The 26588-nt window shown below is 42.1% G+C and overlaps 1 protein-coding gene across 6 annotated transcripts in view; it reads left to right on the forward strand.

Annotated features, from left to right (window-relative positions):
• FGGY (FGGY carbohydrate kinase domain containing) overlaps positions 1-26588 on the forward strand; it is a 302075-nt gene that overhangs the window by 273765 nt on the left and 1722 nt on the right. For all 6 annotated transcript variants that reach the window (XM_086753837.1, XM_086753835.1, XM_086753839.1 and 3 more), the window contains one exon: positions 449-543. In XM_086753837.1, the coding sequence (XP_086609963.1) occupies positions 449-543 (95 nt within the window). The remainder of the gene's footprint in view (positions 1-448; positions 544-26588) is intronic.

Consider the following 26588-nt stretch of genomic DNA (forward strand, 5'->3'; position numbering starts at 1 on the left):
TTAAAAACAAACACAAACAATCTTATTTTCTGTTTGTTGCAAAAGAAACAAAAAAGGATACCACCCTGTTTTTCCCTTGAGGTCAACTTTTAATAGGTATGTGGGTTTGGAGGGTGTGGGTAACAGGTTTCTACCAAGCCCTTTGAGATAAATAGCCAGTGTCAAATATCTGGGGTTTGTTTTTGTATGCTTTATGTTCTGAATTAATATTTTGCTGAAAGTGTTTTATTTAAATTCTGCATTCTTCTTGGAGCCTGGAACCGCAGAGCAGAGAGATTTACATTAATCTGCAGTCAACTGTAGCTCTGAATGGAGTTGTGAACATGGTTTTCAAGTCCTGTTTGATTCCTTTTTTCTTTGTTTTTTTTTTTTGCCTTAATTATTTCTTGTGCCTCTAGTGCAGTACTGTTATATTCTTCTAACAGAGGCATGGCTTTTTCTTGTGTAGGCAAGCCTGTTGTCCTGTCCAAAGAAGTGGAGTCTGTTTTGGTGGGTGCTGCTATTCTTGGAGCTTGTGCTTCTGGGGACTTTGCATCTATACAGGTATGCAGTACCTGATTTTTTTCTTCTTAATTTTTTTCCCCAGTTTTATTGCGTTTTACACTTTGACATTGGCACCATGCACAGACTTTAATTCAAGTGGAAAAGTTTATACCTTCTGCACAGCCGGACAAAAGCCAGCAATGCTTTCTCTCTGCCCTCTTTTTAACTCTGTGTGTTGTTTAGGTTATTGAAGATTCATTTGTCTTTTGACTGTAGGGACATGCAGGTAGAGGCTGCTGTCTGTGAAGTTAGGCCATGTAATTTTACAGACAAAAAAGAGAATTTGGCAAGGCTCTGATCCCGCAATAAGGTCACACTTTCATCTCAGTTATATTTGTCCTACTTTGCTTCCTTCATACTGAGGAATGTTAAACATCAGAACCAACACAGCACTGTTTATGCAGTAAAAAATGACACACCTATACCTCTTGTCTTGCCCACAGTGAATGTAGAGTTAATAATGAGGATGGAATTTCATGTTTATTCATGTTACTTCAATCCATTAACAATTGTAAAAGTAGCAATGAGGCTTTTATGTTCAGAGGATCAGCCAAAGTATGACTTAGCTGCATTTATATAAACAGCAGCAGTATCAAAGAAATCTCAAGAAGGGTCTGTACGCCCAAAATCATATCTGTTTCCCCAAATGGCAATTCCAATAGTATAAGACATGTCCTCTCCTCATGCTGCACAAGGACACTGAACAATATGTTGCATCCAACTGGACAAAATTATTTATCAAAGGTTTTCCTAGATACACTTTTCTGATTGACATCAGGCACAGATATTTGTAGACGAAATTTTACACAAAAACTTACCTGAATGTACTTTCTGAACAGGGAGGTCAGCTTCTCAACCTAGGTAAATTGATGCAGTTCCACTGGAATCAATCATCAGCTCAACATAAGCTGAGGAACTGGGCTCTGTCTGGCATTTTTCCAAATGTGAAATTTCCAAATATGAATATTCTGCAGTGCTATGTAGGTTAGCAGGAAGAGCAGTTTCCTTCCATAACAATTTTTCCATTAAAATTAATCCCATTGCAACAAATATACAGTACAATATATATATCTGTATTTAATAATTCTGGTGCTTGTTTTGAGAAATGTAATCTCACTAGCAACTTTTGGTGACAGGACTTCATATTTAATTCTTACTCTTCTGTTAATCTTCTGCCTTCATACATATAGAGATTTCATTCCAAGTTTAAGATGTTTTCTGCTACTACGCAATAACTGAACATCTCAAAACTGATTTTGTTAAGTCTGTCTTCATAACCATTAGAAAAGTCTAATGCTGTGAAATTTTCTGTGATGTGTTCTTATATAATTTTGGTGTATTCGTTTACCTTTAGTTTTGAACCCTGCCCTCATATATAAAAATATTTCAGAAGCATATCCAATAATGTCAGAACAGATACGTATATTTTATACATACGTAGATATATGTCAGTCTGCATAGCACACTCCTTCAGGAATCTTTCAGTGAAACTAGATCCTTTGAACCAGCCACGTCACAGACTTTTTAATTTTTAAAATGTTTGCTCTTTTACTGTTATGATATGTCAGGAGGTGCCTGACATATCCTGCCTCTATGGGAATGGTTTTTGGCTTGTCGTAAGTACGGTGCAGGTTCTGTGGGTCTTTGTGGAGTAATCTTCTCCTAAGGGCTTACCTGTGACCATCAAGAGCCAGACTTCATGGCTCCTTATACTCCCTTCCCATTTCTGCTTGGATCAAGTCAGTTAATACCAGTACATAAAGAAAAAGAATAAATACAAATTGCAATCCAGTGCCTCAGCGCTGCATAAGGAGTCTGGTTTCCCAAATGCAGCCTCTGCCTTTTTCAGTGCCTCAGCAGCCATTTGTGTAAGCTCTGGCTCCAAGGGTGTTGCTGGTCAGCAGGAGATTGTTTCGCTGATTTACAGGTCAAGCCCATGGGCTTCCCTTGATATCTCTGAAACAGAAAAGGCTGAAGGCAATTTGGAAACTACAGCTATTATACATCCCACTGGGCACCTGTAGCATGTTTCTTTCCATCACGCTGTCCCTGGTGATCACTGGGAGCCAGGTGAGGGCCTGAATCCTATCGAAGATGCCACATCTCTGCAGTGTGAGGAAACCACCTGCTAAGTGTTTTGTCTTTGTGTGTATTCAGAAGACTGTTGTTAAAGAGGTGCTACCTGTGGCAATATCAGTTGTATCATGCAGCAAATACGTTAGATTATGTAACAATATTTTTAAAAGAGTTCAGTGACATGGGGTCAAGAAACAAGAAGCTGAATAAATGACTTTTTGGGGGCAGGGGGGCATAAACGCATATCTAGCATTGCAGTTCAATAGCCTGCTCTTACATTTATTTTTCTAACACATCTTCCAAAACAAACCTTTCTGAGAGGTGCTGCTGCAAACATTCAGCATAATTGTAGTCTTTGCAAATAATAGATGTTATTACCTGTCCTCTAATAGATGGTTTGTGCTTTCCAAAGCTCTGTGTTTGCTCAGTCTAATAGTAAAGGAGAAAATTGTGGGTTTTTTACCAATAACCTCTTTCCTTATGTCTATGGTTGTTTGAAGGGGAATTTTTACTGTGTTTGTTCCAGTGACTGGTCACGTTTCTCTGAATAGTTTTTGGACATTTCCATGCAATGTCAAAATGCTTAAAAGCTATCTGGTTTTCATGGGTTGGCTGTTCGCCATTTTCTAAAATTCAAGCATCTTTAGGACAGCTTGGAAATAGCACCTAAAGCCAAGGTCCCTCAGAATCACTCCTGATAATCTTAAGTTGGCTTCAGCATGCTCTGCTGACAAAAGGACTGGCTGCTGAACAGACAGCTCATCTAGGGAAGACTGAACTCTATGGTAGCTTTATATGGTAATTAGAGTTAGACTTTGTTTAGCTTAACAGTTAAGAAATGCATTGGAACTGGATGGTATTTCCTTAGGGGTAAAGTATGTGGCCGTGGTGGTTGCTGTTACTCTCATGCTCCTGTACTATCCTGATGCTTAGTCCTGTGGCATTCAGTCATTGGGATCTGGAACTGGAGAAGCATCTGCTTCAGAGACACGTTGGAGGATGCTTACCTACCTATCGTGGTGTGGTGAACCCAGTCAGAAGTGTACGTGGGACAACCGGATTCTCACCCTTCACTTGCTTGGGCAGTTGGTCATAGTGGCTGGAACACGGAAGAGCTTTTCCTTTATCCTTTGGTATCCCTAAGTTCCTTCTCACAAAGAAACAAGCACCAACATACCTCCTGTGTCCTTTCCCTTTCTGTACTACAGCAATGACTATTTGCAGGATGCAGCATTTTGTTCTAATTCTTAATTTTCCCATCTTTTTATTTGTATTTTGAGTGATTAGTGCAGTAAAGGTTTTCATGGTTTCTATTGACAACATCTGCATTACTACCAAAATTCTCAGTATGCTGAGCCTTTACAAAGAAGCATTGGAAATGAAGGTTACTGCAAAATTTGTAACCATTCAGGTTAATTTCCTAGATTCTAGTGTGGTTTTAAAAGCTCAAGCCCCTTGAAGGTTCAATTTCATCTTTAGGTAATTCTATCAAGGAAAGATTTATAACCTCCATCTCTCATGCCTGGTCACCATATGTTGTTGCTTCAAAGAATGTTGACTTCCCTATTTTCCTCTTCATTTACTCTTCCTGCATTTTTCTCCTCTGTGGTAAAACTGAATTAAACCAATTGGTCTGTCCAAAAAGAAAAAAGAACATGCAGTGCGGTGAGAATCACAGAAAAGGGAGAAAAATATTTTGAATTTTTTCTTGCAATTTGGATTATCTTTTAATTTGCCCCTACAAATGCTACACTCTTTGTCTTCTAGTGGTTTTGTTGTGTGTTGAGCTGTGTAACGCAGCCTGGCTAGGTCACAGAAGACAGTGCTGTGTAAAATAGTATTTTTGAAATACAGACTGTATTTTTGGGTTTTGGATTTTTGAAATATGTGCTGCATTGAATGAAATAACCTTAACATTGCTGGCTTAGATGGGTCAATTTATTGGTTCTAGCCATTCCTTTCATGCTGAGCAGCAGGATCCTGTTTTTTTTATGTGATTGTTTCTGTAGTAAAAATATAGTTTCCGGTTTAGCAAGCCAGCAATTCCTTCTCAGTGAAAATATTCAATAAATAAATGTCAAAGTTTCCAGTATATCCTTGTTATTCTGCCTCACTTGTACGTAATTGAAAATGGGAAGAAGGTGCTGTTTGATTTGGCAGTCGTCCAGCGCCTTTTTTTTTGGATAGCCTACTCTTTGGGACAAAGCTGTACACCAGGGAACAGGATTATTGCCTTATAAAATCCTTCAGCCCACTGACTTTTCCTTAATTGCATATTAAAGCAATTAATAAAATTACCTGTATGAAACCAGATTACCAGATTTATTTTTAATTTGCTGTCTTAATGTGGGTCATTGTTACTGGCTGATACGGAAGGGAAGATACTTTGTATGATTTACTGTAATACATTTCACTGGTAATTTTCTGTAATCAGCTTTCTGTAATCATTTTTGGTGCAAAACATTGAACTAGAAATTAGAGTCTACGTGACTAAAAGATTTTTCAGGTATAAAATTGACTTTTCAGGGAGATGTAGGCTTTTCTTTGTTAGTTTTGGTTGTTATGCAAGTTGGTGGTACATCCTGCAAAAAGGGAAAAGCTTTTTCATTATTTTTATAAAGTAGATTGAAGGTATATAAAAATTAGCTGGATTTTCTACCGAAAAAGGTGTTAGGTAACTACCTGATGTGGATTAGCTGAATTATTCAGCAGCAGTAACAGTTGAGCAAGTGAAGTACCCCTTAGGTACAATTTGCATTCTTGGAAGCAGCCACAGGAACCACGTGGATCATGGTCACCTGCCTGGCCTTCAGGAGAACAGGCGCAGAGTCCATGACTATGAGGGAGATCTACTGTATACAGCGGCTGGAAGTTATGATGGTGCAGGGGAAATGATTCACTTACAACTCGGTACTAAAGGAACTCAGAAGAGTTTGGTTTGGGCACTGCTTGATTTAATGGACATCTCCTCTCAGTTGTCTAAGGAAGTTGTTGCATGGAATGGCATAAAGGATAAAATTAAATAAAAAACCCCACAGATAACACAAGTTTTATAACCATCAGCCAGGAGGAATACATGATATGCAGTGCATTCGCCTCTTAACAATGAAAATGTTATAGAATCATTGTTGTGGACTATCATGAATGTTCTTCAGTGCAACAGTCAGTCCACAGCCAACTGGCAACTGTGAACAGATATTTCGTAAGGAAAGCCATAAGTAGTACTGGGACATATTCAACATTTCTGCTGACAGAACTGGAGGGGATTAGGCTATTTCCATTTCTGAATCAGGCGGTCTCTGGTGTAATTTTGTTCCACTTATTTCAATGGACGCGTTTCAGTTGATGATCTGATCCTCCATTCATCTTCCAAAGCGTTACCTGTCAGGTCATGGATTGAAATTAATACAAGCGTCTTGTTGATTTCCATCTTTTCAAAAGCAGGAGCAGAGTGAAAGATCAGGGATGGGATAGCTTTTTCCTTAGAAATGGTAATAACTTGGGAAATCAGAAGAGGAAATGAAATTACTTCTCTCTCTTGGGTTAGGGAATGTTGCCTTCCCTCATCTCATTAAAAATGTAAAGCACTCTTGTTTTTGAGCAGGGTGAATTAGTAATTAAGTGCTATAATCAACTTGTGTAAACATAATATTGAAGGAGAGCAGCAAATTAATCATTTAGCTGGCTTGCCTTACCCAATTAATGCACCTTTTAGTAAAGACCTTCCTGCTGTGTTGGGATGGTTTTTTTTCTCCTTTTCTTGAAGCAGAGAGTTTTGGAAAGGCAGAGGGAGGAGATGGTTGTTCTTAGGCACCATGCTGTATACAAGGAGTGTGTTAAGGTGCTGTGATCTTGCCTTCCTTTTCTTCAAAAGCTCTGAATTTGTACATGTAGAGTTTCAGCCCAGGGTTTAGAGGAGACCATCTGTGGGCAAGGCTAGGTGACAACTCTTGCTTTTCTGAGTGGTGTATTGGCTGGGTATGGCCTCTTCATCTAAGGGATTTTTTTAAAAATTCCTTCCTGGATTGTGTATGATCAATCTCAATTACCAGATGTGTGCTCCATTAAAAAATGACTTTAAATTTCAGTGCATAGCTTATGTATCTACTGTTAGAGCCAGTATTGTAGGGGCGAGTAGAGCTGAACCCTTCATTCACAGTCCCTTCATTCATTGTTCTCTCACTTATGACTGGCAGCAAAGTTATCGAGGGATGTCCTGGACAGCTCATGATATGGACTCCGTGCTTGCTGAGAACCAGACTGGTTTCCATGTAAGCAGATAAGATGTTTGATGGGCGTGGAGGTTGTTTGCAGATAACCAGACCTGAACTCAAAGCAGTGACTCGGCAGTAGAACTCTATCCCTTCACCTCTTTCCTTGGTGTTTTGACACTGAAATACATCTTTGCCTAATTGAAAGGGTTTGTTTGTTTTTTTTCTTGTATAATAAAGTTAGATTCAATATGGCATGCATGAAACCACCAAGATACTGGCAATGCCGCTGGCTTTTGTATAGAGTCAAATCCTCCTTACCAGAAATCGTTAGAGAAATATAGATGAGAGAGAAGAATTAAAAGGCAGTGATTTGATGGCCACTGTCCAGTTCCTTGTGGCCTAGTGTTTATGGTACAAAGAGTGCCTTTTTAGTGAGCGTATTTTGGCCTTACTGTCAGAAGCCTTTGCAGTAAGGGTAAAAAGCGGATGAATCACAACTACTCTTTTGCCCTAAGGATGATCCTTCTGTATTAAAGCTGAGAAACATAAATGCTTGTCTGTCTCTGCCAAGCACAGAATGAGCTTTCAATCAGTTTGAGAGTGTGATTTTGATTTTTTTTTTTTTTTTTCACTTTTCAAGACGCAGTAAATATACAGCAGTATTTCTACTTTCTTTCAGCTGAGCTCAGTGGACGGTGTTTCCATATGGCTGGAAATCCTCTCTTGGTGGGAGTTAAATCACACGTCCAAGCACCACCACTTAGAGGGTCAAACAGCTGAGATGTGGCTGCAGCCGATAGCACGATGCTTTCACAAAAGTGCTAAGAAAAGTACCCTCTATCTTGTTGCTGTTTACTGACATGTGATACTGGTTGACATCTGTTGCCTGTTCTCATTTGAGGACTGTTTGCTTTACTAACTTTAACATTTCCACATCGCTATGCTGTTGAAGTGCAGATACGCAAATCTCCTTGGATCCCCAAGGTCCTTTTATGAGAAGCAGAGCTGCCATCATTTGATATCATCCTGCTGGGTGCCTTTTATATTGGAGTTGAGAGAAGTAATTCCGTTGCTGTTAAATGTTCTTGGTGGAGTGCAACGTCTCATGCTATACGTTGTCGTACGGTTGATGTATGATCAGATCAGTACATGCTGTACAACAGTGTTTGGTTCATTGTCACATCAGATGATTTGTTGTCGGTTTGTAACACTTGAAATTATAACAGGTAAAAACTTGTCTAAGAAAATGTCAAAGTTTGTTGTAGCAGGTCGTATAGCTACTGAAATGATGGATGATCTTACTCCATAATCGTAACGCAGAATTCTCAGTTAATGTAAATCCGTATTGTTCCAGGATTTCAGAGGAGCGACACCAGTTTACTCCAGTGCCCTGATCCAATCAAGCACTTAGGTACATCATCTAACTCTCAAGCAGGCAAGAAGCTTAGTTGTAGATAAGCAGGACTGCCCGTGTGCTGAAGTACTTTACTGGCTCAGAGCCCAAACAGGAATCTGACACGCAGTTCACTGGTGGGTGACACATCTTGAAATGATAAAGGCTATTAGAGCACTGCAATTGGTTCATATTATGACCTGTGCAGAAACAAGTTGTGGATGCTACAGGTAATAGGATACAAAGGCGGTGTCTTTTGTTAAGTGCTGTTCTTCTGGGGAAACTTAGCATGCTCCATTTTAAATGTCACCCAGTACACAAAGGTTCAGATTTGGAATTTCTCCGTAACTCTTTGATGACAAGGAAAGGCAGCTGCAGTAAGTCAGTGTAATATATTGGCTATAGCAGAACTACCCATTTATATTAGCTGAGCAGTTGGCACAGAAGTACTAACCCTGCAGAAAGCCATCTCAGAAATCCAGTACTTAAAGATGTGCCCATATTGTTTTTCTAAACGTAGGTGGTTTAATGAAATACCACACTAGTGAAATGAAATGAAACATGGCCTTTTATTTGGGCATCGGTGGAAGAAGATGGGGCACCGTGTGTTGGGATATCGGTGTGACTCACCGATACGTGGTGACAAAGATTTTACTGCTTACCTTTCACATTTATGCGGATGGACTAAAAAAGTAATAAAGACCTCTCAGATGATTAAATAGCCAAAGAAATCTATTTAATCCTCTGTCTTTATGCTGAAGGAGTAGCTGGCTTTACACATTGGCGTTGCTCCATTGACTTCACCTGAGTTCTGCATCTCCTGTGCGCATATGCGATTACTGTATTAGAAGCAACCATATGCATATAAATATAATCTCTTCTGTCCGCAGGCTCAACGTGTATATCGTCATGCCTTTTAGCTTTTAATAAAATCACATCAGCTGATGTTGGCAAAGAATAAGATTGAGTGTTTTGTTAATCTGCAGAAGTTGAGGCTCTCACTAAACCAATGGCATTCTTCTCATCCGTCAGTAAGCCCAAAACCTGGCAAGCAGGAGAAAATCTGCTGCCTAGAATAGTTCAAGTTCTGCTGCTGCATATTTTTGTACCAAACTGAAACCACCATCGTGGAGTTTGTCTAAGGAGATGTACAATTAGTTGATTTTTTGTCAAGCAGACTAAGATCAGCTTGTAGAAGTTTAATAATATCACAACCTTACAGTTTTTTTCGAGCTTACTGGCCCTGTCTTTTCTTGAGAAAAACCATAAATATGAGGAAACCATAAATGTGTCTTTATAGTAGATAGATACTTTCATTAAAATGTACTGTGATCCATCTCCTTTCTATTTTAAGGACAGATTTTACCCACATACTCAGAGACATCGCTGAAGTCATTTGGACCTTGGACTCCCCTTCTGTCCAGGCCACTTAAGTAGGGAAAAGTGTGAAGCAATATTTTATAGGAAGGATGAGTACAAAGGAGGATACCACGGATCCTCTGTAACTGTCAGTAGCCAGTAAGGTCCTTTTCAGAGCGTGTCTTGCTTAAATGGATGTTCGGGATGTCAAACAAGTTAAAGTCTCTCTGCCCTCACCTCTTCAGTAGCTGAGCAAACAACCTTCACGTTACGCACTGGAGAATTGGAAACTCAATCTGGCTACACTGTGAGATTAATTTTCCATCTGGGATTTGCACTCTTGCTATGTCAGCGCAGGGGATCAGACTGTTCTGTGGCAAAGCACAGGCGTGTAGAGTCACAGCTCTAGCTGTCTGAAATGCTTGAGGTTTTTTCACAATAATTTTTTTGAAGGACATTATGATCACTTAATCGTGGGATTTGATGCCACTAGTTCGTATCAATAGACCATACTTTTGCCACCCTGTATTTGAAGAAGTTTTATAACTTACAAGTACTATGTTGTCCTTTCTTCTAAAGATGTCTAGAGTGGTTTCTTTCTCAAAATTTGCCGTCTGTATAGTTCAACAAGATTCTGTTTACTGTCTAGGCATTTCCATTTCATTTTATTGTGATTAACAGTAAAGACATTTTTTCTTTATTTCTTTTCATATAATCATGGATCTGAAGTGGTAGAGATCTCATAATCTTTACTAGTTTTATTAGAAGACATTTTAAAGACTACATTTGCTTTATTAGCATACTGGCTTTCCTCATCCTCAGAATTTGAATCCAATTCTCATTCTTCTTTGTTTCATAGGTTCTTGTTTCCTTGCTGTCTTACATACAGACACATAACCACCATTCCCAACCCTTCCTTGCTTGTTTTGCAGGAACTTTTCACACCCACTGTGCTCGAACATTTCTGAGGCACAGTTTGATACTAGAAATTGGACAGTGACATGTCGAGAGAATCCATATGAAATTACTTCATGGTTCTGTTTTGTTTTTACTGGGACAAGTGTCCACTTTCACAAGTGCACTTTTCAGCTAAGAATAATTTATAGGAGATGTACTCAATGTGTAGTATTCCTAGGGGTAACATTCACTAACCTTCCGTACCTAAATATATTTTGACCCTTGTAGGGGCTGTTTGTGTGAACACCTGCTAGAAGTTGCTCTTTTCTGCGCAGCTTCCAGATAGTCCTTCACCAGGTAGAACTTTTAGGGAGGAGTGTGAGAGTGGAAGTTCTCATGGGAGCCAATTGTTTTGTCAAGGAACAGAGTAAAGTGATGTGGCAATGCACTCCTCGCTAAACAGACTGAGGAGTGGTTAGATCTCACCATGTCATTTCTTTTGGAGCTCTGGAAGCATAGGGGACCCTCCCAGGGCAAAACACTCTGCAATATAAAACAGTTTCTAGTCAATATTTTCTTCTCTGAAGAATCTCGCCACAACAAGCGTACGTGTGGAGGGCTGTACCATCACCAAGCCCAGCCTCTCGCTCCCAGAATTTTGGAGAATGAAAATGTGTCCCTTTGGAAGGTCCCTTTATTGTCCAGCCCTGTAGCTCAGAACTGAGTTAAACACCTTGGATATATTCACCAAAATATTGCTGAGTCTAGCAGCCCTGTGTCAGACTCCTTTTGCTTTCCAAATGTCTGGTTAGACTTGATTTTTGTCTAATTTTTCCAGACTAGTGTCTTCCTATCTGTTGTCCTGAAATCCCTAATTTCTGTTACCTGTAAGTAGTTTAGATACCGAGCCCTGTATCTTAGGCTAGACTGAGGGAAGCGGTGCTCGAGTGTCTTACAGCAGATAAATTGGCTATGTGTTAGCTTCTAGGTTGGAAGCTGGCACTTAGCTTAGGTGAAGGAGATGAGTAATGGCCCTAAAGATGCTAAGCTGTTTGAAGCTCTTCTGATAAATGGGGTCTTTTTGTGATGAGCTATCATCACTTTCTTTGACTGGTCGATCTAAAAGCTTTGTCTATACTAGCGCATTACTCATTATTTACTGGTCGTGGTTGTAAGGTTGTTTAATTTTGCAATAGTCCCATCTAAGGGATGATTCTTGCATTGCATGAAAGGGAGACTAAGCAAGCTTTGCTTTTAATTTTCTTTGTCTAACTTTCCTCCTGTGGAAATATTGGATAACCAGTACATTTGCCATAGGACACAAAATGCCAAACTTGTGGCTTTTTGGACGTGGAGATTCCACTCATCCCTGAGGAGAACCAGAGGACTGGCATGGGAAGAGAATAAATGAAACATGAGGAAGAATTGATAGGTATGGTGGAGAGTAGGGCTTTTCTTTTTCGGTACTGAATAACCGATATCTGCACCATTTTCCTCTCCCTACTCCCGCTCTGATGTTGTTTATTCTTTCCTCTTGTGTTCTTACCTTCTTCTTGTTCGTGCTTTTCTTTTGTTTAATTTTTTTCACTACTTCTCTTCCCTCTACTCTCCTCTTCTCTCCTCTCTCCTCTCCCATTTTAGCCCTCTTCTTTTGTTCTCTCTGTCTTTCCCTACTCTTTCCCTCTCTGTCCCTTTCCTATGTCCTCACGTAATAAAAACCAAAGAGGAAGGCATGGTTTGTGGCTCATTCGGTGCTGATCCCTCAGGTCCACTCTCAAGGCCTGTAGGACTTCATTAAAGCGTTGTGGCGTGTCCTCTGTTTTATGGGTACAGCAGAGCCACGCAGCACTGACTGGGCTGTGCCAGTGTTCTTGGACTGGAAGAGGGAAGATTTATGATGGTGTTGATCACAGTACTAAAATAAACTGCCCTCCCCTCGCCAAAGGGATATGAGTTTGTAAATGCCAGCGTTTTATACACAAAATGAAGGCCACTGGCTAAGGAAGCCAGCTGCCTAGGTTAGCTGTTCAAGATCTGAAAATGGCAAGTCTTTAAAAGCAAAGAGCCAGAAGAAGTCATTTATGTTAAAACAAACTCTGTCATGAGTCATTTGACTTCTTTTTCTCATACACTCATAGTTTATGTCTCAGGCCTTCTAAGGCCCGAGTAACATCTGATATTCTTTAGGCTGAGCTGGCTTTAATAGGAGTAGGATCCTGCTTCCACTTACAGGGTACCACTTAGAACTCTATTTAATTTGAGTCTTGTGTTTACAGGCTGTAACTATTACTTATTTGTTGTATTTATGGTAATAGAAAAGATTGTGTGTGATACAGTTCCTGCCGTGCTGTTGAATAGGTCTACATCCTCAGCAGCAGCAGAGAAAAAGTGGCCTGAGAGGGGCTTTCACTTTTTGCCTCATTTGTTTTTCTCATGCGCTTTCAGTCGTGCAGGTCAGCAGGCGCGAGACGGGATGCCGGTCCCTTGCCATCCCCCCCAACCACAACCTCAGGCTAATGGTACCAGCAGAGCGTTGCTCCACATTGCTCACACAGTCTGCGTATGAGCTGAATGTGATTTTTCTTCCTTTCTACTTCTAAAGAGCCAACACTGAAGTGTACGCTGTCTGAAAAATACAGCTTTGTCTTTTTTGCCATTTTTCTTTTTTTTTTTTTTGTTTTCTGCCTTTCCTTCATCTCCTCCCTTCTGCTCCTAGGTTTTGTTTAAATATTTTCACCTTTAAGGTGCTTTAGGTGCAAAACCAGTTAATTGCAGCTAGAAAACATGAAAGGTGCAGGAATTCTTCAAGTCTTGTCCACTGCTTGTGCCCCTGAAAGGGGAAGGTGAGACACAGACAAAGGTCAGGAAAGCTTTGTCCCACTGGAAAGCTTACAGGGAAAGCGTTCAAAAACCCCAGCCGGCTTCCCTGGGCAAGGGTAACCCTCCGGGCCCCCTGCTAAAAGTGGCAGCACCTTAATTAAGCAGCATGACTCTTGTTCCCCCTAGTGGCTAATTACACAGGGTCTGCTTCACACAGTCAGTCACTGAGCTGCCTTTGAACTTCCCTGCTTCGTTTTCCTCCCAGCCACATTTTTTTTTGCTATGTTTTGTAACTTTCTCGATTTCTCTGAATGATGGCATTTGCCATTCTTTTGATTGTGACTTCAGGAAAACCCACTGTGGATCGATAATGCCTTCTATCTGCAACACAGCAGTAGGATTTAGGCTGGGAGAAGTTTTTGCACATGTTCCACCCATGCATGCTGGATTTTTTCTGTGCCATTAGCAGTAAGAGTTAAGGAAGAAGGGCTTTGCCTTTTTTTATCAGCATCTCTGTTCCTACTGTAACTCCTCAAGTATGAACAGATAGGAATGTCCAGAAATGTTAAACACCTCAAATCAGCAGGCTTGTTTAATGTCCCTGAGATAAGAACTGAATTGCCTGGCTTTACAGATCAAACAAATACCGCGTGAAATGCAGTGTAGTATTTCTTAGTGACAGAGGAAAAAAAAGAAACCTGTCTTTTCCCATGTAGTCCTTATTAGCAGCCCAGTAATGGGAGATAATGCATATATTGGGTGAAACTCATCAGCTGTACTAGTTCAAATCTAAGATAAACTACTGTGGTATCAAGTTCTTCTGCGTTTACCTCGATATAAATAAAAGCAGAATTTTGCAATGCGAAAACAATGTATGTTACCGGAGTCGAGAGTCAGGGTACGTGGGTTTTATTCCCAGCTTTGCCACTGACTCTGTCTGTGACTTGGGGCGAGTTATTTAACTTTGTTCATCATCCAGCTGGTTTGTGAAGCACATCTAGTGATGTTTAAGTACCTCAGAGGCTGGTTTTATAGTTACATTGGAGGTGATGGAATGAAAAGTGCAAAGCAAATCTATGATGATGCTAATGGTGTTGCTCTGGTGGGGTAAAATAAGACTGACAACTCGGTTGTAATTGGAACGTCTTTTGACGTCTGAATGGGAAACAGAATCTTACCTTAGAACTGCAACCAGCTTATTATGTGTGCCAGTTTTCATTGCTGTGTATATAACATGAAAGATGGCCTATGTAGTATGGCATGAATGCAACTCTGAAATTTTTATCAATTTTCAATATTTACAGCATTCGTGACTTTTAAAGGCTGTGTTATACATTTACAATGACAATGAGATGTACTTCATATGGAGAATTCTTGTTTTTAAAAAATATTTGGGCAGGAAGGGGAGACCACATCCTTTAAAGCACAAATTCACTCACGGTTTGTATTGGCAATTCCTTGGGAACAACAAAGGCAAAGTCAAGATCAGCACTGTCATTCACAGCCGTGTAGCTTTCGACATCTAATGCTGTGTCGAACACGTAACTGAGAGACTGGGGTCCTCTTTTTGCTGGAGTATGGAGCCTTCTAAACTGCAGTTGGAGACATTTGCTGGAGACTTCACAAATTGGGCGTTACCCTTTTTTGACTCCAGTGGGATCAGGATTAGCAGAAACAACAGATGCATCTTGCGTTGCTGAACGTTTTTTGATTTGCATCTGAAACTGGTTTGTGACAGGTCAGTAACCCCATGAATGTAATGTAAAACATGAAACAGGATAAGACCTCCTCGTTACAACTGTATCCTTTTTCTTGCATGTCTGGGTTGCATTTTTTAAAATTAAGTTACTGAGTTGTAGAATGGTCTGCATTCCTTCTGTTCCTGTAAAAATGAAATGACTGACAGCTTTTCTGTTGCACATGGTCCTACTGTTTCGTAGAAGAGGAGGGGGCAGGATGGGATCATATCAAATTTTTCACGTATCATATAGAGAGAAAAGATTGTTCAGCATGAGAAAATCTGTTGTTATCAAGAGGTTTAGCTAGATCTGTTACTGATCCAGTCTGATTTTATATAGATCTTCACAAATTATTCTAATACCAATAAGCAAGCCAGAGCAGAACAATGGGTAAGTTCATTTAGAAAAGTTGTGTAGTAAAATTAAGACTTTCATCGGATAAAAGTAATTTAATTTCCCTCCTCCCACTCTAGACTTGTCACAGCCAAAGAAATACCTTTGAATAAAAACTAGAGGTTTTTTAAATTTGCGGTATTAAGCGATTTCCAAAGTACAAAATTGCTGCTAATGGAAAAGCAAAACAGATCTGGGATTTTTGAGCTAGTGCAGTATTCGTGCAAGTAATTAGCCTGTACAAAAGGAGCATTCATCTTGAAATGACAGATAAGCACTAAGGACAGGATTGAAAACCGTAAATATGTTAGCACTTTACGCGAGAGCACAGCTTCAGCACTTGTTAGACTCATCAGCTGCTGTAAACAATATGGATCTTTGAAATGATCTCTGCTGAGATCTCGGCACATTAGATAATGATAGAGTTGTTCATTTTTGCTTCTTCTGCTTTGTTTTTTTTTCTTTCAGAAAGTACTTTCTGCAAAGAATAGGCCTATGATGCTGCCAGCACACACACTTATCTTTCTGCAAGAGCAGACCCAGCGAGGGCTGGAGGGTCGCTGTGGGGAGTAAAGAACAAGCCTGCGGAGCTGGGCTCTGCCTTTCCCGATTTATGCACGAGCGAGGAACAGTATGTGCAGCTGCACAGCTTTCCTCTCGTGGCTGTGCCTCTACCCAAGGCTAGGAAGGGCTCTTTGAGGTCATCCAGGCTGAGTTCACAGTTAGGACGCTTCTTCCAGGATGATTTTAAAAGGCAAGCTGTTCAGGTGGCGGTAGCAGTTTCTCTTGGGTGGCTCTGCAAAGGGTTAACAGTGACCGAGCTGTAACAATGGAGGGTTTCATGTTGTGAAAACTGCATACAGTAGAAATTAATTTGAAACCAAGAAATCCACTTTGCAAAGGACACTATAAAAAGCTGGCATACCACGATAACTCGCAAACACCCAGTGACCTCGCTGAGTTTCTGACTGGTGACCTACAAGTGAAAAGCTCCATGAGCCATTTGGGTCTCTGGTATTCATCTCTTCTCTCAGCTTGCTGACTTTAAATAAAAGGCCAGATCCTCAGCAGCAGGAATTGGCTCAGTTCTTAGGATCAGCTGAATCGTGAAGCACAAAGTGTTTTTTCTTCAGTTGTGTCCCACATTGGCTAGATTTCCCGCCGAAGTTTTTGATATTAATTTAGTGGCATTATTGATTCCCATGGAATACACAAGAAACAAAGACGCAGAAAGCTTGCGTGACTTGTCTGAGATTAAAATTCAGGAGCCGACGTATCAGAGTGCCCTCCTTACAGTCACACAAGTTCTGCTGGAAAGGGCTTTACCCCGTAAGCGCTTCAGGAGCAGTGGGTCAGAAAATTCTCATTAAATGAGTGAAGGGGCAAGGTTTGCTTGGAAATGGGAGGCACAAGGTGCAGCTCACCAGCGGCTTGTTAACGAAACAGGAAATGGGATGGGACTGCAAAGGGCCCAGTAAAAATAGGAGTGGTGACCAGTTGGGTGAGAATGTCCCTCTGGAGGGATTTGGTGCTGTTTGCCTTTCCCGGACAGCGTATAAACAAGCTCACCAAGCCTCCCACCTAGCCAAAATTTGGAGGTGAGAAGGTGGAGACTGTCTAGGGTGCTCTCCTCTGCAAGATCTCAGCTTTAACGATAACCCGTGGGGCAGGAGGGTGCTGCATTAGATCTCAGGCCGTGCGCCAGCCAAACTCTGCCACCACCTGATGACTCCCTCACATGCTAACTGCACTTCTGATTCTCGCTGGTGTGTTTTCAGACAGAACCAGTGATTGTTTGGGGCACGGGCAATTATAAAATGTGCTCTTTTTCTGTTTGCCAAATGAATACAAATGCTTTCTTTAGGAGGTCTCCTAAGGAAAAAAGACACCTCAGATACCTTTAAAAATTCCTGCTGGCCATGCTGGGTGCAGGTTTAGGTTTGCTCATTTAGAGAGGTTATGAGATGTTACTGTAATCAAAGGCTCTTCTATGGCTCTGGGGCAGGTGGGGATCAATAGCCCTTGGTTTTGGTTTGGTGTACAAAAATGTCAGGCCTGACAGCTAGCTAGAGCAGTGATGAGGGTAACTTTTGACATTTACCGACAAGAATAGTTTGTTCCCAATGAATTTGTGTAAGTTGGTGCCTCCAGGTTTCTCTAAGCAATAAATGTAGTTGCAATACACGGAGAGGTTGTGCGCGTAAAGAGATTCCTACTTACAAAGAAGTTTTGAAGAGAACTGTATTTACCATTTCCCAATCATCTCCAAAAGATACAAGCCAAACTTTTTAGGAGCAAGTGGAGCAAAACACCTCTTCTGATGTGACTGTTATAGTTCCCTCATATAAATCTCTCTGAATTCTGTGTCCACAGGAACCCCACGGTTCAGGCTGGGATTCTCCCTTGCTGCTGTTAGAGCACATTTGGCAACAGACTGGCCATCCTGTCTGTCAGACTGGGCTTCCCGGGTTTTTAAGGAATCAAGAGCTTTCTAAAATTTCATAGCAGTATGTATCCAGCATTTAAGGTGCCTCTTAGGACCAGTACTTTTCTTAAAGGACAGTTTTAATGGCAAAGGAGCAAATGAGAGGAGTAGCTGCTCATCCCTGCCTGTCTCTGATTTTCAGACCTAGAGAAGAGAGGGTGGCCTAGTTTTTTTTTTAAAAAGGGGACAATATCCTCAGCTGATTGCTTCAGCTCTCATTCAGTTTAGTCACTTCTAGCCTGTAATTTGGGAAAGAAAAATACTTTCTGGAACACTGTGCTAGAAAAGGTTGCTACCTCCTTACATCTCAACCTTCTGCTGGTTTACAGTAGTGAAAGATCTTTTCTTAAAGGTCTCTATTTTTTTTCTTTTTTTTTTTTTTTAATGAGCCCCTGTCCAGGCTAATTTCCCAAATGCAATCCAGATTGGGTAAAAGATAAGCATATTTCTGAGGTATAGTTCTTTTAATAGTAAACCACACAACAGATTAACTAGATAAAAAATAATCCCAAATCAAAACTCACAGCAGGGATTTCCCTCATTAACCTCAGGTAGACACTGGAGCATGACAGAGAATATGTTTGAAAGATGAGGGGGAAAGGAAATTCTCCTCAGCCAGTGTTGGAAAGAGGGAAAGAGTAATTAGATGAAGAAGAGTGAAATACTGCAAATAGTTTTGTTTTCCTGATGGAGTAACCCTAAAGCAAAGTGTAGGCAGAAGTTATTTTTATGACAAAATCCCAGATACCCCCAAAATGCTAAAACCCACCGAGTGGGGAAATGAACGGAGAGACGTGTGCAGATTAATTAGATTGAAAAAATGTTTTGACAGCATAAGTGAACATATGGAAAGAATTGGGAGAACCCGATCCAGTTCCCCATGTGTAAATGATGCCTTAGCCATAGCTCATAAAACAAATACAGATGCAAAAAAAAAAAAAAAAAGCCCCCTTTCCTATCCCCTCCCCCCAGTAAACCCCAATCCATTGCCAGATGGCAAATAGAAGTTTGAACTCAGTGACTAAATGCAAGGAAAGCTGTATCTTCAGCATGAACTTGAAAAGAAATCAGCTGAATAAATCTGAATTGGGCACCTTAAAGGAAGTGGTGCAGTTCAACCAAATATTGTGTCAAGTACGCAGCCCAGTGTCAGGATATCCTGTGCAGATGCTTGTTCTTCAGCTTCTCCGTTTCACCCTCCCCTGTCCGAACGACTCCCTCTGCTTTCTGTCCGGCTCATTTCTTTTGTTACGCAAGTCAGTGTGGAAGCACACACCTGCCCTGCCTGCCCCAGAGGTTTTACCACCTAAAATTGAGGGTGAAAGGCATAGACACAGCAAGCAGAGGGTGAGAAGGGAGCCAGGGAAGCAGAATAACTTGTTTCAGGTTGTGCAGAAGAGCCGCGCTCCTGGGTGCAGTTTACTTCATCAGCAGCAGCGATGAGTGTGGCGAGGGCTGATTTAGCTCATAGCTGTGGTGCAGTGCATCAGGATCTGGTGTAGGAATCTGCTCTTTTGATTCCCAGGTGAGTTTGCTTTCTGTTAAACAGAGCTGCCTGTCAGCATAACACTTCCAATCCTAAAAAGTGAGTTAAATCAATGTATTTTCATGTGGTTTGTATGGACAAACCTTCATAGTCTATTGTAACGGCGATGCTGTGTGTGGTTAACAAATCTCTTCCACCTCAGAAGGGGGTGTCGTCAAGGAGCCTCTCCTTTGGTAAGGAAGCTGCCAGCCGTGGCATCACCACCCACTGTGGGGTCTGGTGAGGAGGCAGAGTGGGCCCCAGGCTGTGGAAACCATCGTGGTGGGCAGAGCTCTGTGCGACTGTGACTGCATCTCACCGGTGCCTGTGCTAGCTGTGTTACAGCTGTCTTGGACAGACACACAGCATGGTAAAGTGGACACACACGCCATGAATTATCGATACAAGCTCCTGTCAGGGTAAGTGCGGCTAAACCGTGCCCCAGCTCTGGTGCAGACCGCTTAGATGCTCCCCATAGACTGTTGATTTGTGGCACCCGGTGCCAGCAATCTGTGAAACTGAAACGGGAGCTTGGGCTCTTTCCATTGCCCGGGTAAGCTGAAACCCCTGCTAAGCTGACAAGTTTGCGTCCAAGCAGCTTTGGGCACTAAGATGTGCCAGCAGTGGAGCCCTCACAAAGCAAACTGCTTAATTATTTGATAGTCAAAGGCAACTCAGGGGAGCGCAGAGTCAAATCAACAACAAAACAACCTATATTTAGTAGCAGTGTGGCTGGAGCTTAGACCCAAACATAGTTTCCAGCTGATAGATGATGTGCCAGTCATAGCTGACCCTCATCCCATTCTAAATTTGGTCTGCGGAATAAGTAATTAATATCATCGCTAGCACGACAAGCCACCCTTTACAGCAGCTGCATTGACGCTGCTGCTCCTCTTATGGCTTTGTCTGTCGGCTGGCCAGCTGGGCTGAAGCACAAGCTCTGTGTGACACCGAGCTACGGCGGCCACAGCCTGTCTGACATTCACTGGAGTCACTGAAGCAGAGTAGAAGTATGTGCTCCGGAGGCAGAAGTGGTACCATGGCCTTATCTGCACTTGCCTCCACTGTTACGTGATCTCTTTTCTGGCTTTTTTTGTCCCTGATACTAAGGAGTGAAAACCATGCTCCTTCAGTACAGGACAGGTCCAGTGATTCATAATTTAATGAGGGGTGGAGGGCTGCAGTAGGACTGAGAGCTCCGTGTACCATCCAGCTAAAAAATTAGGGACAAACCTACAAACTCTCTATGCAAGCCAAAGCAAACCTGGGGGAAAACAATGGGAGCAGCCTATTTCAGAGAGGTGTAATGAAAACTAAGAGAGTAAATTACCTCTCCCAAATAACTTGGGGAATCGGTTACAAACTTTCTGGATCCTGATTCAGTGCTCAGATCAGAAAACTGCCTTGTCTCGGTACTGAGGATCCATCCAGTTGGCCTCTGTCAACTGAAGTTGGATGTTTTGGGGGTAGAATAATGTTGGGCTTCTTCTAAACTACCTGCCTGATTTCCCTCCACCACAGCAACAGTCATTAATAAACAAATGCGTAAAATATTTCTCTTAGATGGGCCAGCACTGTTACCTCGCAGTTGGATAGTGAGGTTCAAAAGGCCAGTGACTTTTCCTGGCAGACAGACTAGAGTTCAAGTCCTGAGCTGGTATCCTGCTCACTGGACTGCCATCCTTCCATCTTCTTCTCGCTCCTCCTCCTCTGTAGTCTCACTTAAGACAGACACACTCCCAGTCTCTGAGGTTTGATATGAGTACAGAAATCTATGTTGGAACAGAGCAAAAGGAAAATAGAAGCTAGTGTGAAATTTTCCACCTTTTCACTAAATGAATGAAAGCCAAATTTTCACACTTTGGTCTTAGGTGTGAAATTTTTGCTCAGCTCTAATATTTATCCATAATGTGTTTTAAAACTTGGCTCGCTCCATTCAGAATGCCGCAGAGAATTGAGTTACAGATTTTGGGCTTTGTGCATGCTGCCAAGATCGGCCCCTATAACTCAAACAAATTTAAGCGGGGGAAAAAAACCCACTAGAAAAATATTGTATATGGTCCATGGCATGCTTTCTTCATGCAGTCATCTACCACTAAAAAGTAACGTTCTGCTAGGGCTCTGTTACATAAATACGTTCGTGTAACTCCTGTAAGCATAGATAAGATGAATTTTGCATCTCTAGGCTATTGAGTAAGCAATCTCTAAATAAAAGCCTCTAAGAAAATAGCAGCCTTGCTTACGATTCTTAGAAAAGTTTAAAAGTGCATCAGCATTTCAAGAAAAAGAACATCAGCATTTCAAGAAATCTATTTATTCCCCTCAAATCCAAATATATCTGTGACTGGACTTCTTAAAATGATGTTAGTTAGCATCTGTTAGTCTCAGCTTATGTGTGTGGAATGGCAATAAGTGAGGGAGAAGTTTTTCACTGTTGAGGAGCAAGAAAAATGATTCTGTAGGACATTATTTACCGTATTTGTTATGAGGACTTAGAAGTGCAAAGAAAGTCAGTCTGTTAGTTTGAAGGTGCTTACACCTGCTGAATTCTGCAAATCAGAGCAAATCATCTGGTGGGGAAGACTGTTCCTACATTCAGTCTACTGCGAATGGGGCAGCTATTAAATTATTTTCCTCTGATGCTGGATCTCTAACAGTAGATCTGTACAAAAATACCAGAGTTGAGACTGACCTGAGTGGGAGTCTGGGTAATGTTTTCAGAGTAATGAAGGCGAAATTTGTGTTTCCAAGCTCTGTGTGGTTCAGAAGTTGAGACTGACCTTCCATGCGTACACCGGTGTCATTCTGAGGAATATGTGAAGCACGTTTGCTGGTACAGCTTTCTCACCACGTTTGGCTGTAAGAATGGCAGCATTTGGTCACTTGACTTGTATTGCCACAATATAATGATTATAATTTTCTCCTTTTGCATAAGCACTAAGATGAGGTGAATTAACAATTTCAGCTTGGGAAGAAGACAACTAAGCCACGTCTCTCATTCCAGTTTGTTCTGAGACTCTTGAATTAGTTATAACTTATGACCCAAAACTGATTCACAGCAGAGTTATTTTTCATCCTTCCCATCATCAGTTAATAACTACGCTAAGTAAAAGTCCAAACTTTTATTGGAATTATCAAAATGAGTAAGTGGGGGGAACACAACTAGGAAATTGCATTTGTGCTGAATGCCTCAGGTATTTAACTTTGGATACAATCCTAGGGCTGACGTCCCTGTATCTGATTTCTCCTTTGATGTGTGCTTTTAAGGGCCTGCATCCTGTTAATTTTCAGTAATATTCAGCCACATAAATCCTTGAGTTGCTACTGAAAATCAGACTTAGGGACTATTCACCAGTGGGCTAATCTTCCTTGGCTCCCTCTGTCATCCCAAGGGAGATGGGTTCCTCTTGTGGGATGAGCAGGATCACGCTGGCTGCTCTGAGACAGCCCTGGCAGGAGCCCACTGACTAGGGAATTGGAGAAGATTGGTCTCCCAGTCTGAAAATAGCCCCTGCGAGCACCTCCGGTGAGCTCCTGATGCCAGGCTGACAGGCTTTTCCTGGTGTGACAGACTCACTTGCTGCACTGTGGCTGCCACCCAGCATTAAAAACCTTTTCCTTTCCATTAGTGAAGGGATAACGGTTGAAATTTCCAGCTCTTACATGCTGCCTCAGAATAGGGTTTCCCTAGTAGGTAGAGGTTCCTTGGGTTCCAAATGGGGTTTCCCTGGGAGATCTGCTGCTGTTGAGGGAACCCTGGTGTCTTAAACTCATCCCCTGCCCCAGATCATGCTGAAGAGCAGAGTTCAGCTGCCAGCACCCAGTGAATTTCACTGACTACTGACCTTCCCAGCTGGGCCACCCTTCCAGCAGCAAAACGGCACCTTGTTCTGCAGTACTGGTGGGCCTTGGAGAATGCGGTTCCCCAGGCCTGCGTTCCTTCTGTCCCGGGCAGGGCAACCCCATTTGACTAACTCCCTCCGTGGTAAGCAGCGTGTTTACTGGCCTGTATCTGTCTCAGCTTTGACGCTCTAACAAAAGGTTAGAAATCATGAATGCGTCCCTTTATTTCTGCTCCACAGTGCCTCTCTTTTTTTTTTTTTTTTTTCTGTGTAAACCCTTCACTTGCGTCTTGCCCAGCCTTTAGAAATTATGATCAAATGCGAACTTTCAGGGTTTATTTATAGCATAGCCTTTATGGAAAGAGAGAAAAGAAATGATTAAAAAGCAATTTTACAAAATATTTTGTTTTAAGAGAGAATTCATTGTGTTTAAATCACTGTATTCATTGTACTGTCTAGACTGGCAAACAAAGAAGATAGATAGAGCGTCATTCAAATGAAGATTGTGAAATTCTTGGTGACTGGAGTTATGGATTTGGATGTCAACCCTCAAACAAACTATTTCTGAACAGCAGTATTATCACTTTGCTATCTTTATGGCTTTGCTGGAAACAGAACAGTGCACAAGGTTGATCTGATTCAGTAACGCGGCTCTGATGTCCCTTTGTTTCTGATTTCATTATAAATGCATATTTTCAATGTTCTGTTCCTCTTTGTCCCCAGAAAATTGTTGAAAAGACTCTCCTCTGGGAGTAAGGTTTTTGTTCAAACTAACAATGACCAAACTGACTTTAAAAACCAAGAAAACACACAACCAAAGTGCAAATGAAGAGAGGGAATTCATTTGGGATATTTTGAGCAGCCTAGAGACAGTGACTTGTTGGAAGGTGCTGGCTATTTACTTTTTTAACGTGTTATTCCATATTACTGTGGTAGTTGCTGGGAGAGCTTAATGCTGTGGATTCTCAGAGACCTATGTATTTCCAGTAGATTTAAAAATACAAAAGTATTTACCTTATAAGCTGGAAGGACTGCTTTGGCATCTTCCTCCTTGGCTAAGCATGGATAGATGGGTGAACCAGCAGAAGATAAGCAGCAGCCAGGTTTAGATCAAGGCTTGAGGGACCAGTTTTCCTTTAGGGACGTCTCTAGCCTGTCCTGCTGCCAGCGCCATCCTAGAATCGTTTAGTTTGGAAAAGACCCTCAAGATCATCAAGTCCAAGCATAAACTCGGAGCAGTGGCTCCCACCCCAGCTGCCTGACAGCGGATGGGGCCTCTGCGCCAGGGGTTTCAGGTTTGGGGAGGCTTTCATCAGCCTTGTAGAGACCTGGTTTGGCCCTTTGAAGGCCACTGCTGCAAAGTGTTTCATCTGAAAAGTGTCGCAGGTGCCCCGTGTGGTGTTGGGCCCCAGCAGTGCGGCAGGGGCACAGGTGGGGAGCGAGGGGACGTGCCGAGCAAGGCTGCCCTCACACCTTCCGTGCCTGGTGGAGTTGGTCCTCCAGTGAACCAGCCTGAGGAGACCTGGAGTTAGATGAGTAAGAGCGTAAAAATAAAACCTGTCTGAAGATAGGTTTATCTCAAAAGGCTGGCTTATTTCCCAAAGAAGCTGTAATGCGTTTTTCAGCACTGGAAGTCGTAAGAGGCCCCCGAGTAAAGCAGAACATGAGTGTGTAGAGTATTTATGTCCCGGGAGCGGTGCTGTCTGTGTCCTGTTCTCAGCGCTGCCCAGAACACGGCAGCAGCAGGCAGACCCTGCATGTGTGCAGAGGGGGTGGTTGGCAAAGTCCGATCCTCCCTTTCATTTCTGTTACACCTGAGAAAAAAGTGCAGTTGTCTGAGACTTTTAGACCCTTTAGATGTCTTTGTTTTATTTTCATGCGGTGTCTCCAGGGCAATTCAAAAGGAGGTGTAAAGCAGGGAGCAGAAAGCAAGGCGACTTTTTTCATTAGTGAGAGTGTTTGACTTCACCTTACGTTTTCTGCAAGACATGAAACTATCCAGAAAAGCAGTATTGATTAACAGAGGGAATTGTCTTTTACTTTGAGGAGTTTTTTTCTGTGTGTTCATTCATTTTTTTTTTGGGTAGCCTCTAAATCCAGCTGGCCATGTAAGGGAGCTGTAAAAGATAGACTGTTGTAAACAGGAGCAATGCTTGAGCCAGTATCACCTGTTAAAGAACAGGGAAGAATTTCCCTGCCCATTTCTCTTCCTGGGAAAGGTACCAACCTTTCCATGCCAGTATTTTAATCTGGCTGGTGTGCAGAGCCTCTGTGCCAGCAGGCTCACATGCCCCAGAGAAAAGAACACACTATCTCACTGGCAGTGTTATTTCAAGGGTGTTTCTTGGGGAATCAAAGTCCAATCAACTTCTGCACGTATGAAAGAGTATGGGCATATGAATGCACAGAAATACTCCCTGCTGTTTTATGAGGAGCTTTAGCAGGGTGAAACCCTGACTGCACCGTCACTGGCAGTGCTTTTTACTTCGGTAGAGCCACGATTTCATCCAGTATTAACCCCCTGCAGCTGACAAATACAGAAAGTGGGTGTTCCACGTTCTGGTAGTGCACCTGGACTGGCAGTATAGAAGGACGTGTTGATGAAGGATGAAGCAAATGCCCAGAACGTGCCAGGTAATACTGCAGGTTCAGCCAGCCAGGCAGGGCTGGGGGCTGCCTGCTGCTCTGGCACACGGCTGGCATCCCAGGCACTTTGTGCCTAGCTGAGCAAACGCTGCTGGCACAGGAGAAGGAGTATCTGCTGCCTTCACAGGCAGCCCACTTACATCCCGGCATTTTGGTCATGATCGTATTTAACACAAAGGAAATGGGAAACCAGGAGATGTAAGGGCTGCTGGTCATCTTGCTTATCCTCAGAGCCTCCCTGCCTGTCCTGGGCCAAACTGCTTACATTCCTCATCTACACTGTAAAGTTCTAGGAGATCCTCAGCTGTAAAATGCTGGATTAGTGGGAAGCAAAGATTTTACTGCAGCAGATACTACAGCCTATAAAATCATCCAACCCTTTTACAAATCCAGCCGTAGGATTTGACTAGATGGCTCCCAGCAGCAGCGTAGGCTGACTGTTCTCCGGGGTCATTCTGATGCTCTGGCAGTGCTGTGCTTCAGGCACGAACATTAAAACAAGTTTAGGGTCCTGTTTAGAAACTGTGAATGCTGACACAGATTTAGTCTGACACTGATTCTTGAGTCCTCATTTTTTATGTTTAGCACTGTTCGATCTGAAAGCTATTGCTTTAATGCCCCTTGTGAAATAACTTCCACTGGAAATAGCCTGTGCC

The sequence above is a fragment of the Chlamydotis macqueenii genome, chromosome 8, assembly GCF_036417535.1.
Source record: "Chlamydotis macqueenii isolate bChlMac1 chromosome 8, bChlMac1.mat, whole genome shotgun sequence".
Taxonomy (NCBI): domain Eukaryota; kingdom Metazoa; phylum Chordata; class Aves; order Otidiformes; family Otididae; genus Chlamydotis; species Chlamydotis macqueenii.